The sequence below is a fragment of the Bufo bufo genome, chromosome 1 (assembly GCF_905171765.1).
Source record: "Bufo bufo chromosome 1, aBufBuf1.1, whole genome shotgun sequence".
Lineage (NCBI taxonomy): Eukaryota > Metazoa > Chordata > Amphibia > Anura > Bufonidae > Bufo > Bufo bufo.
In genome coordinates this window covers 299435806-299448345 of record NC_053389.1, presented here as the reverse complement: position 1 = coordinate 299448345, position 12540 = coordinate 299435806, and the positions used below count along the sequence as shown (strand labels likewise).

The 12540-nt window shown below is 44.1% G+C and overlaps 1 protein-coding gene across 2 annotated transcripts in view; it reads left to right on the top strand.

Moving 5' to 3' along the window:
* The window catches only part of MAML1 (mastermind like transcriptional coactivator 1), an 84416-nt gene extending 72506 nt beyond the window's left edge, over window positions 1-11910 (top strand). For both annotated transcript variants that reach the window (XM_040440902.1, XM_040440893.1), the window contains exons 3-5: window positions 2982-3263; window positions 6450-6564; window positions 7567-11910. In XM_040440902.1, coding sequence (XP_040296836.1) covers window positions 2982-3263; window positions 6450-6564; window positions 7567-8564 — 1395 coding nt within the window. In that variant the 3' untranslated portion in view covers window positions 8565-11910. The remainder of the gene's footprint in view (window positions 1-2981; window positions 3264-6449; window positions 6565-7566) is intronic.
* The last annotated feature ends 630 nt before the right edge of the window (window positions 11911-12540 follow it).

Sequence of the window (12540 nt, the reverse complement as noted above, 5' to 3'; positions counted from 1 at the left end):
CATTGCATGGTGGACATTGACCTTCTAATATATTCCTCCAGCCATTAAAGCTGGACAAATGCAACGATTTGGGCAGGATCGGCCCACCATTTAATTTGTATGGGGATGCCCAACTCTTTCCGATTTTTATGTTCTCGAGGAGATAGGTCCTGCCAGACACCTCAGGTGGCGGCTTATCTCATATTCACAACACATACCTTCTCAGCCCAGCCTTACATGTGTAATGGTGAGAGATGGCTGTCAGCCAGATATTCGTTATCTCATGTGTATGGCTAGAATCACAATATCTCCTGTGGGCAGATCCAAAATAGCCACCCCTTCTTTTATCTGACTTCTACTGGTTAAAGACTTCTGTCAGCAGATTTGTACCTATGACACCGGCTGACCTGTTACATGTGCACTTGGCAGCTGAAGGCATCTGTGTTGGTCCTAGGTTCATATCTGTCAGCATTGCGGAGAATGGTTTAATATATGCAAATGAGTCTCTGAGAGCAACAGGGGCGTTGCCATTACTCCTAGAGGCTCAGCTCTCTCTGCAACTGCCGCCCCCTCATCACTGTGATAGGACCAGGCAGTGTAAACATCATGATGTCTAGCTCCTAGAGGCTAATTTGCATAAATTAAAGCATTCAGTTGTGTGGGCACATATGAACACGGGACCAACACGGATACCTTCAGCTGCCATGCTCACATGCTACAGGTCAGCCAGTGTCATAGGTACAAATCTGCTGACAGATGCCCTTTTAAGCTGGCTGATTTTATGCCGATCATTGGCAGATCCCGCTAAAATCTTCAGATTAATGCCTCATGTCTCTAATCGGTTTGTGTCCTCAGTAGGGATAGGGGGAATAAGGGTTTTAGTACACTGCCCATTGTTTGGGCAGTGTGAGCGTCAATGGATGAGAACACATCCATCCGTACTTGTATGCACTGGCCTGGTTACTCAAACCAATGCAAACTGATTGTACTGCGGTCATTTCTCCCTCGTACAGTTCTGTTGATTATCGGCAACATCCTGATGGAAAAATGCCGACAGTGCTGACAAACAAGTATTTGCTCGTAAATCCTATAAACGCTTGTTCCAGATAATTGGCCCAAAAAACATGCAGCCGAATAGTGCCCTTAGTCAGCTTATCTCCTGTGAGAACAAAGAATGCGGCATGTTGAAATCCAACGTACCAATCCTTATATTCCCATCATCTGCTGTTGGTCAGAGTTGAGCCACCCCATACAAATACATAGATGGTTCGCTGGTCCCACTGCAATTGGGGAGTTTTTGCAGGCGTTCATCTTGTGTATGGCCACTTTTAGGATTGGGAGGGGGCTTTCATCCTCTGTATATCAATAAGATTTTTGTTTTCCTACAACCCCGTTCCGGACCTCCGTCGTGCATGCATGAAGAGAGTCTGGACTTTAAAGAGGACCTTTCACCTGTAGATGAAAGTTAAACTAAAGATATAGCCTTACTTACATGCCCCTGGTATTGCTTATTCAGTCATTCATTTTTCAATCAGTGCCCCCGTTTGTCCGCGCTGCCCTCCGGAATATTTGCCGCTTTGTATGCTAATGAGCCATTCGGCTGAACTGGGCGGGCCTTCAAAAGTTCTCCCGGGCGTGTCATTCTTCTCTCTGGCATGGAGCGCATCCAATCAGCGCGCTCCGCTCTTAGCCAGGGAGAAGACGCTCCAGTTCTTGCGAGAACTGGATCGATTTCATCCATCCGGAGCCATCTTGCGAGAACTGGAGCGTCTTCTCCCTGGCTAAGAGCGGAGCGCACTGATTGGATGCGCTCCATGCCAGGGAGAAGAATGACACGCCCGGGAGAACTTTTGAAGGCCCGCCCAGTTGAGCCTAATGGCTCATTAGCATACAAGGCGGCAAATATTCCGGGGGGCAGCGCGGACAAACGGGGGCACTGATTGAAAAATGACTGAATAAGCAATACCGGGGGCATGTAAGTAAGGCTATCTTTAGTTTAACTTTCATCTACAGGTGAAAGGTCCTCTTTAAATATGACACCCACTCGCGCTGAGTATCTGCAGTTTAACACAAGGACACCTATCACAGAATTTTTAAACGGCATCTGAGCAGGCTTTCCTCAGGAGCACTGCACTCCCAGGGCCCAAATGGATCACCCACGTTGAGATCGAGGGAGCCGTTCAATTGCTGTGGCAGCCTCGGGCCTTCTGAACCCTCCGAGGCTTGCCACAGTGAAGTTTCTATGGAGCCCTACCTGTGGCAAGACTCTATAGGAATATAATGAAAGATCATAGGCATCCCAAAACACCCATATATTAAAATATAAGTGTATCCTATATGGCGAGTGCCGAAAAATAATCAAAACTGCAGATTCACCGTTTTTTTGTTTGTCACGGCTTCACCTCCCAAACAAATGTAATAAAATAAGATCAGAAAATCATACGCACTCAAAAATGGTGTCAGTAAACACATAGCTCTCACATAACTCCATAGACTTAACTATAAACAGATGGCAATGCAAAGATTTTTTTTCTTTTTTTTTTCTTTTTTTTTTCTTATATATTTATGTAAGAAAAACTGCATAAATGTGTTATCGCAGTAATCGTACTGACCTGGAGAATGAAGGGAACGGGTTAGTTTTACCAAACTGGGGACAGCATAAAAATGAAACTCATAAAATGATGGCAGATTGCGTTTTTTTATTTTTTGCCATTTCCACCCTATTAGGAATTTTTGGTCCATCTTCTACTACAACGTATGCATTATAAAATGGTGCCATTAGAAAGTGCAACTTGTCCCACAAAAAAATAAAATAAAACTCTTATACAGCTATGTGGATGGAAAATTAAGGCAGGGAGTAAAAACCGAAAATGGAAAAATGGGGTTAAACTGTAAGGAAATGTCTATAGACTTTGTGATTGCTTTCAGTATTTGAAGGACTCAAATGAATGGTTTGTCGGCATAATGTGGCATTTTCCCCTTTCTCTCTGGATACTTTATAGGACCAGAATCCTCAGCCCAATGTGGCTCGTGTCCCTGTGTCTGTGGGAGGACCTGGTGTGGTGGCACAGCCCCCTACTGTGTCTATGGCTGGTAACCATGGAAATGCACCTTACTTGAACAGTCAACAGCAAGCCCTGATGAAACAGCAGCAACAACAGCAGCTTCTCCTAGAACAGCAGAAACAGCGAGAGCAGAAGCAGCAGTTACTCCTGGAGCAGCAGAAACAGCAGTATCTTCTCGGTCAGCGACAGCAGCAACAGCAGCAGCTGCTTGCAGAGCAGGTATGTTCTTGTCTCATGAAGGCCTAAGACTGGCATGAAGGAGACCTTTACCTTTTAGGGACTCATGCACACGAGCGTGTGTGCCCTGACTTGAATGGGTCCGCGATCTGCAAGAGACAGTCCACACAGTTTTTTATTTAGAGGAACGGACCTAAATCTCCAAAGGGCTTCTGATCCATTCCTCCGCTCCATACCGTTCCCTATCTAGAGGATTGCGGACCCATTCAAGTCCGCACCCAGGATATGGAGTGCACATGGCCGCAACACTGGCGCGGTGCACACACACTTGTGTGGGCGAGCACTAAAGCTGATCTGTCAGGTTAATATGTCACCCTCGGTAAGCTAATCCCATCAATAATTCATGGACAATGCGGAAGAAAGAACTCTGTGTTACCGGGGTCCTTTTTTCTGCAATGTCCATGAATTGATATTCTTGATTTTTAACCCCTTACCGTCCGTTGCCGTATATATGGATCTTTAAAGATGGCGCCTGCTCACGAGCACAGTGGTCAAAATAGCTGCCGGGTTTCAACTGTTTTGAACAGAAACCCGGGACTAATGTCTGTGATCTGCGATAACGCAGATTGCGGACATTTAGCCACTCAGATGCCAAAGTCAATTGTGACCACAACATCTCGGAAGGTGAAACCCTGGAGCTCTGCGCTCCTGGGCAGGGGCGTACCTAGAGCATTTGGCACCCGGGGCGAACCCTTTGTTTGGCACCCCCCCCCCCCCAAGAAAGTTAAGAAAACATGCACAAACTTTTTTCAATGTTTTCAATAATATTTATAAATAAAAATAAAACCCCTTAATAAAATAAACCTCTGCACACACCCTTAACGAAATAAACCCATTAACCCCCCTTAATAAAACCCATTAACCACCCCTTAATAGACCCCTTAACCCTTCCTTAATAAAATAAAAACCTGCACCCCCTTAAACCCCAGTATAATAAACATTGGTGACGCAGTGCGCCCCCCCTCCCTAGTATAATAAACATATAAACATTGGTGGTGCAGTGCGCCCCCCCAACACCCTAGTATAATAAACATTGGTGGCGCAGTGTGCCCCCCCAACATAATAAACATTGGTGGCGCAGTGTGCCCCCCCAACATAATAAACATTGGTGGGCAGTGCGCCCCCCCTCCCTAGCATAATAAACATATAAACATTGGTGGTGCAGTGCCCCCCCCAACACCCCAGTATAATAAACATTGGTGGCATAGTGCGCCCCCCCCCCCCCCCAACATAATAAACATTGGTGGGCAGTGCCAATGAGGGTTAAAAAAATAAATAAAAATTAACTCACCACCTCCAATTGATCACGTAGCAGCCGGTCTCATGTACTTTCTTCAGGACGCAGGACCTGTGGTGATGTCACTGAGCTCATCACATGATCCATCACCATGGTAATGGACCATGTGATAGAGGCTGGAGCTCAGTGACGTCACCACAGGTCCTGAAGAAATTACAAGGAGACCGGCAGCAGCTACGCGATCAATTGGAGGAGGTGAGTTAATTTTTTATTTTTTAACCCTCATTGCCACTGCCCACCAATGTTTATTATACTGGGGGGGGGGGGCGCCGCAATCAATGTTTATTATACTGGGGGGGGGGGGCGCCGCACTCAATGTTTATTATACTGGGGGGGGGGGGCGCACTCAATGTTTATTATACTGGGGGGGGGGGCACTCTGAAGATAACTGAGCTGTTAATACAAATACAGGAGGCGGGTGCTGGAATCACATAGCCTGCACCCGACCTCTATGACAGGGAGCGGCACCTGAGCGGTTAACTGCAGCTGATCGCAGCTCCCTGTCATAGAGGTCGGGTGCAGGCTATGTGATTCCAGCACCCGCCTCCTGTATTTGTATTAACAGCTCAGTTATCTTCATTGGTGGCGCAGTGGCCACAGCCCCTCCCCCGGCCCTGTCCCTCTTCTTATTGGCCGTGGCGGCAGCAGCACAGGGGGACGGAGAGACCATCTGGAGCCCTGCCCCTATCACAGCGCCACGCCTGGGCCGGCCCACTCGCCACATATTTTTTTTTTTTTTTTTTTTTATCCTCAGTCGCGGCTGGCACCCCCCTTGTGAGTGGCACCCGGGGCGGGCCGCCCCCCCCTTGGTACGCCACTGCTCCTGGGTCCTGAACAGATCCCCCATACAGTGATCGCCTGGGTCTCTCTTATGAAACCCATGCTGTTGTAGTTGCTATTGAGCCCAGATGGCAGGTCTCCATAATTACATCGCAAATCTGCAATGAATTGCAAAGTCAATGTAAAGGAGAAGCAATCTAGGTTGAACAAAAAAGTTAAAAAAATTAAATAAAAAATATATTTTTTTTTTAGGGATCTAAAACAATAAAATTGTAATCGCCCCCTTTTCCCCATAATTAGAATAAAAATAAACAATAACAAAATAAACCTAGTGAAGCCTGTTATAATATAAATGTATTTATCCCATACTGTGAAAGATGGAAAGAATATCAAAATTACAGAATCACAATTTTTTTGTCACTTCCCAAAAACAATCTTGAAAAAGTGATCAAAAAGTCATATACACTCAAAAATAGTATTAATAAAAACTACAGATCGTGCCACCAAAAATGAGCCTTCACACAGCTCTGTAGACGTAACGATCTAAAAAAAAGTGTTATGGCGGTCCGATATGGCGATGAAAAGAAATTTTCTTTTCCAAAGTATTTATTTTATTTTTTCAGTGTTAAAACACAAGAAAAAAAAACGATATAAATGTGGTATTGTTGTAATTGTACTAACCCTGAAACTGAATGTAACAGGCCAGTCTTACTGCACAGGGAATTTCGTAAAAACAAAACCCATAAGGCCTCATGCAACGTGGCCCGTAGTGCAGCCCGCAAACCCATTTACTTAAATAGGTTCGCAATCCGGAGCTGCGGTGCAGAACTGAGGTTCTGAGCTTGGGATTGCTGTGCAGCAAACGGAGACTGTCTGGATCACAGAATGTGTCTGTTGAGCTGACCTGCACTTTTCTACACCGGTTGCATGCTGTGTCAGAGCGCCTAGCGGTCAGACTACAGTGAAAAGAAAACTGCCTTTTATGTTATAAAGCCTTTTCAGACCAGTGTTTCTATTGTCACATGTACTGATGCCATTGAGTGTTTCAGCGTTATATGACCCTGTGTATTATATTTGTGTTTTCATAAAAGGAGAAGCAAAGGCACCAACAGGAGCAACTACAGCGGCACCTTACCAGACCTCCTCCTCAGTACCAGGACCAGCAGCAGAATTCATATCCACAGCAGACAGTAGGCCCTTTTCCAGGTGAGGTCACTAAGCATTTTCAAGCTTGTGCAAAAGGGAACTGTTAATCAGGAAAAAAAATCAGAATTGCAGTAAAAGGTAACACCAATGTGACCTACACATGTCACAGAGCATGCCCACTGCACTTTCCTGTAAAAGTCAATATGTAGTTATCTGTCTGAAAGAAATCTCATAATTATGTATATAAAATGGGTTTAAAACTATCATATTAGAGTTTCTGAATATAGTTTTGATTAGTTTGTATAGATCATAATTATAGAATACTTCTCAACATTTGAGAATCAGAAGTTGTACAGTAAAGCATTAAATCTGCAGCAAGGTTATGATCGTCAAGGGCTTTATTTTGGGAAAAGCTTTGAGATGCAAGAGGAATCCTATGTGCATGATTTGATGTCCATCTTCTGTAGGCATTCACTTTTTGGGAAATAGACCAGAGTATAAAGAGGCAGAAGTGTTTCACTGCCCTCAGAGGCAGTTTTTTTTTGGTTGCTTTTGGTGAGGGCTAATTTTCATACATATTCCCCCCACTGAGAACTGCCTTGGCCTATAAGATGCTTTTTCATCTACTAGGTGCTCTCCACAAGGTCCTCCCATGTCCCTGAAAAGGGCCTCACCCAGCAAAGTCTGTTCTGCACTAATGAGGTTGCAATAACCCCCAAAGCAGCGGTCTACAGATGATGTACTGGCTTGGCAATAATCCTAAATTTTGTCTCAAGGTCTAACATTGATTTATAAGGATAGTTATACTGGTGGCGCTAGTGCTAATTTATTAGGACGAACCACATACACACAGCTGGGTGCTGCACAAGCATTGTTATTATGTGGTCCTAGCTTAAGAACAATGGCACATTGGGCTCAGCAGCTGCCGAAGGCAAAAGCCTGTGGTCCCCGAGTGGGCTTCTGCATATTCAGGGTCTTCTATCCATGAGGGCAAAGGTAAGCATTACAGTACAGAGGTAAATAAACTAAACATCTACCATGATTCTTCTGTTTCTTTTGTAGGGTCAACTTCAGTTATGCCTGGGGTGAACAATATGGCGCATCAGACTTCAGGAAGTCCACGCATGTTTACTCAGTCACAGCCTATGCTTCAGATGGGAGGGGGGCATGCCGCAGTTCCACCCTTGTCTTCTGTTGCAAATTCTCAAGAACGAGCTGTTTCCCAATACCCCAATATGCAGAATGTGCAGCGTAGCGGAATGTACAATATGGGATCCGGTCTCCCACAGATGGTTCAAAATCATGCAGCACAGGGTAACATGTCTAATGGACAGCCACAGATACAGAGGCAGCCAAACATGGGTCAAGGAAACACACTACCCACTGGTTATGGACCAAACACTATGGCAAATTCTGCTCTGGCAGCACAGCATAATAAAGCAGGGATGAACCCTGCTATATCTAAGAGCCAGATGCCAAGAATGCCTGCCATGGCATCTCAAAATCCAGGGTGGCAACATCAACAAATCCAAAACATTAACAATCAGGCTCAAGGAAATACTGGCTTGAGTGCATTCAATGCTGCCAATCCTGGTTTTCATCTCCAGCAGAATCACCACAAGATACCTAACCAACCATTTGTCCAGGGCCTTCCACAAGTTGGTCTAGGAGCTGGTCGACCTATGAACTCGTTGAACGGTTCCGTCCCTGGTCAGATGATGCAAAATATGGCTTCCCAACAAAGGACAAATCCTGCCACTCAGCAGCCAACACCTAACCAGCAGGTCCTACCTGTGATGAACCAAGCAGTGCCAGACTTGACAGCGTTCAGCCAGAACCCAGGTCAACAAATGGCTAACAGAGTTGGGCTTCATTGTAATCAAAATTACCAGGTTAGAGCAACAGGTCAGGACATGCAGTTTGGATTTGGTGGACAGTCGGGCAACGCTGGGTTACAGAACTTGTCAGGGGACGCAGATTTGTTGGACTGCTTGCTCAAAGACAGGACTTCGGCAGAAGAGTGGATGAATGACTTGGATGAGTTTTTGGGGAACCATTGATACAGAGCCTGGGATTTTTTACATAATGGTTTTGAGAACATTTTGGTGCATTTTATGAAAAAAATATGAAAAACTTAAATGTAAATTTTCTTTGGACCAAAAACCTGTGCCATTGAGATGCTGTTGTTCTTGAGGCTGGAACATACAATGGCCTGCTGCTTCCTTTCCTACCCCTGTTGACCACAAATGCCTGGAGCATATGTGGGTTTTTCTGCTCGCCACTGCCCGTCTGTCATTAATGATGGCAGGACCCCTCTCCCTATCTCTACAAATGCCTTATTTTTCATAAGCACTGTGGGGATTGGTAGGTCCTCAGTAGCAGAGAGCCAGTTGAATGCTACTTTTTTGTTTTGTCCTGTATTTGTAAGCTATAGCTTAAATCTCATCACTGTGTTTACCCCTGGTTGCGGCAACTTCATCACAAAACCCCATTATTGCTGTACCTCGCCCCACTGTGAAATTGCCCACCAGAGATGTGCTCTGTTTCTTCTTTGGGTGGCTGAGAAGCTGTTTTGTTCCTAAGGCCTTATCTGTAAACTTCACGATTCCTTTTTATTTTTGTAATATCTAGAAGAATATTCACTGTTGGAGCTTTAGGAAAGAACAGCAGCTCCAGCTCCCAACTCTGTGCCCTGTATATGTATTATATAATCTTGCATTTTTATTGATGATCTTAAAAAGTTGTTCCATCACTGTTCCAGTTGTACACCCCTTCGTTCAATAATTACTAGAAAAATGAGTTTATGAAAAACAAACCTGAAGAATGAGATGGAAAGCCTCCTGCTGTCCTACAGTGAGAAGGAATTATGTTGAGATTTGCTACATTGCATTTAAAATTCAGTCAGTTGCTCCTTAGCAACATACCAGAAACAGTTACTTTGTTGGTAATAGAACATGCAGAAAAAATTACTGAAGAATATTGCTAAGGATCAACTGACCTAGTAGTAAAGGAACACTAAACGAAGCATAAAAGTAAGAAATAATAAAGTGCCCAAAATGTTTTGTTTTGTAGGAATGTTGCAGAATACACCAATCTTTAACTTCCTTTTGTTCCCTTTCCTTATCACCTGGCCTTTTACTATAGTAGTGGGAGAGAGGTTGTGCTGTGGCCAGTTGCCTTACAGAGAGAGATTTATAACCTGAGTGAGCAGGATTGATGACCATTTGGAACATGTATATAAGGTTTGTGTATTTCTAGCAGTTGTGATTTATCCAGTCTTCTCTTGCAAATGAAAGCTCTGTTTGAAATCCTGCTGATCAGCACATTGGGTGCCCCATTATATTCAGGCAATAGATCCTATGAGAATAATTGCAAATAACAAAAATTCTACCAACACCTTCTACTGACTGGATACACTACGATGTACAAGTTGTATAGATATGGCGCCATCCAAACACATACATTGCCAGATGTTAACTATATGGATCTTGCTTCCATTAAAAAACACCTTTATACACATATAAAACTATGCAATGATGAGATTTCCTGCTGTCCTATGTTCATCATTTGGTATAGCTCTAGTTTATTTGGCTCCCACATCACATACAGTCTTTCACATTGTATGGAGTGTAACCAGGGTGCTGGCAGTGGGCTCATTGAACCTAATGTGTACCTGTACTTTCAGTAAACGTTTGATATGTCTAAGGGACATATCAAAAGTTTAGATCAGTGGGGGGTCTAAGTGCTGAGACCCCCGCGACCTCTAGAATGAGGGGAAAGAAGCGCTTCTATCGCCTCGTAGCATGAGGCAGGCTCATAGACTTTCCTCCTGTCCTCCAGTGAGGAAAGGGCACGCTAAGCAAGCCGTTCTCTCCCCCCGTTCTAGAGATTAATGGGGGTCTCAGCGCTCAGACCTTCACCGATCTAAACTTTCTCTATGAAATATCAAACGTATACTGAAATTACAAACAAGTGAAAATGAAGTTACTTGTCAGTTGAAAAATGAGTTATAACATTGTTGACCCTTCTTATAACCTAACATCTTATTACACAAATACATTTTTGAGGAGATCTGCTCCCTCCCCATTAGAATCTCAACTGGTTGGGTTGATTTATTACTTTGTCCACTTTTTTTTATTGCAAATCTAGCTGTGAACTTGTCTTGAGTTGTAGACAATGACCTAAAACTAGGAGGTAACATAACAGTTAACCTGTTTATTACTGTACATTAGACCTGAGATTTTCTTAACTTCTGACCAGTCCATGATTTTTCACCATTGTGCCTTTTAGAAGCTGTGGCAGGACTTCTGTACTGTTAAAGAAGTCTGTGCAGCCTATAGTTCCCCAGTAATGTTAGGCTAGTTTTTGTCAGGGCCCTTAAATTGTCTTATTAAATGTTGCATAGGTGTTGCCCTTAAAGGGCTTTTCCTAGATAATATTGATGTACTAGTCTTAGGATAGGCCATAAATATCTGATCGGTGGGGGTCCGATTCTCAATATCCCTACCGATCAGCGGCTTGAAGAGACCACAATAGTTGGGTGAGCACTGCAGCCTCTTCACGGTCTACACTGCACTGTACTCCTAAACGTCATACACATAGCAGCATGTCTTCTGAGTATTGCAGTTTTGTCTCACTCACTTGAATGGCACAAGGCTACAGTACCCAGTGCAGCCCACTACCAAGTTTCCTGGGTACAGAACAATATATTTTAATTACTGCAATTGACTAGTCTTTTGTGGTTTTTGATTTATAACGTAAAAAAGGGGTTGAGTGTGGGGTAAGGCAGTCATTTTTTTTTTGTAGATCGATGCCCACGTTTTTGAAAATAAAGTGGACTAGTCTTCTGTATTCCATCCTTTGTACACTAATGATGGGTTTATGGGTTTGCAGAGTAGTTAACTTAAAGGACTTTCTGTGAGCAGACAGTAAACTGTGGAAGTTACTGTATTCTTTCTTACACTAGAGATCTGGAGGGAGTGACAAACCATCATTTTTAGAAACTTTGGTTATTTCCCCTTCTAGCTCTGTATTTCTTCCTGTAGATGACAGTTATGGAACACTTGAGTACATTTCCACAGTTGTGCTGATGTGGCTCCAGTCTATACAAATTTTTTCTAATTATGCATTTAACAATTCTGCACCTCCAGAGAGGCCTGTATGACGCTTGAGAAGTCAGTGAACACTTCCAAGCAAATGGATTGTGGCATCTCATGAATTTGGTGTTTTTATGGTAAAAATGTCTGCCTCAATTATGTTTGTGATACAGGTAATCCAGAACCAATGAAATTCTTGAATAGAAAGGAAATATGAAAATTGCAGATGTCAATATTGCCCAATATGGTCACGGATAGTATATACCGTATTTATCGGCGTATAACACGCACTGGCGTATAACACGCACCCTTCATTTTAAGGGAAATTTCAGGAAAAAAAAATAAATTTCAAATTGTACTGCTATGGGGTGGGGGGATCTGTGGATGGAACTGTTATGGGGGGGATCTGTGGATGACACTGCTATATGTCATCCACAGATCCCCCTCATAACAGTGTCCATTTCAAATTGTACTGCTATGGGGTGGGGGGATCTGTGGATGGAACTGTTATGGGGGGGGATCTGTGGATGACACTGCTATATGTCATCCACAGATCCCCCTCATAACAGTGTCCCCCAATACACCGGGCCCCGCCGCTCACCGAAGTATTTATAAACGTGAATCCTTATCCTGTTATTAGGCTGCCCTCTCCCATGTTCCCATGTCCCCCCTGTATCCCCACAGCACTTACGATTCACACGCTTCCATAGCAGGCAGAGCGGACGGCACCAGTAACGTCACTCACTGACGTCGCGCGTCTGCTCCGCCTGCTTCATTCATAAAGGGGGCGGAGCAGGCGCTCGACGTCAGTGAGTGACGTTACTGCTGCCGTCTGCTCTGCCTGCTATTGAAGCTTAAGTAAGTGCTGTGGGGATACAGGGGGGACATGGGAACATGGGAGAGGGCAGCTTAATAACAGGATAAGGATTCACGTTTATAA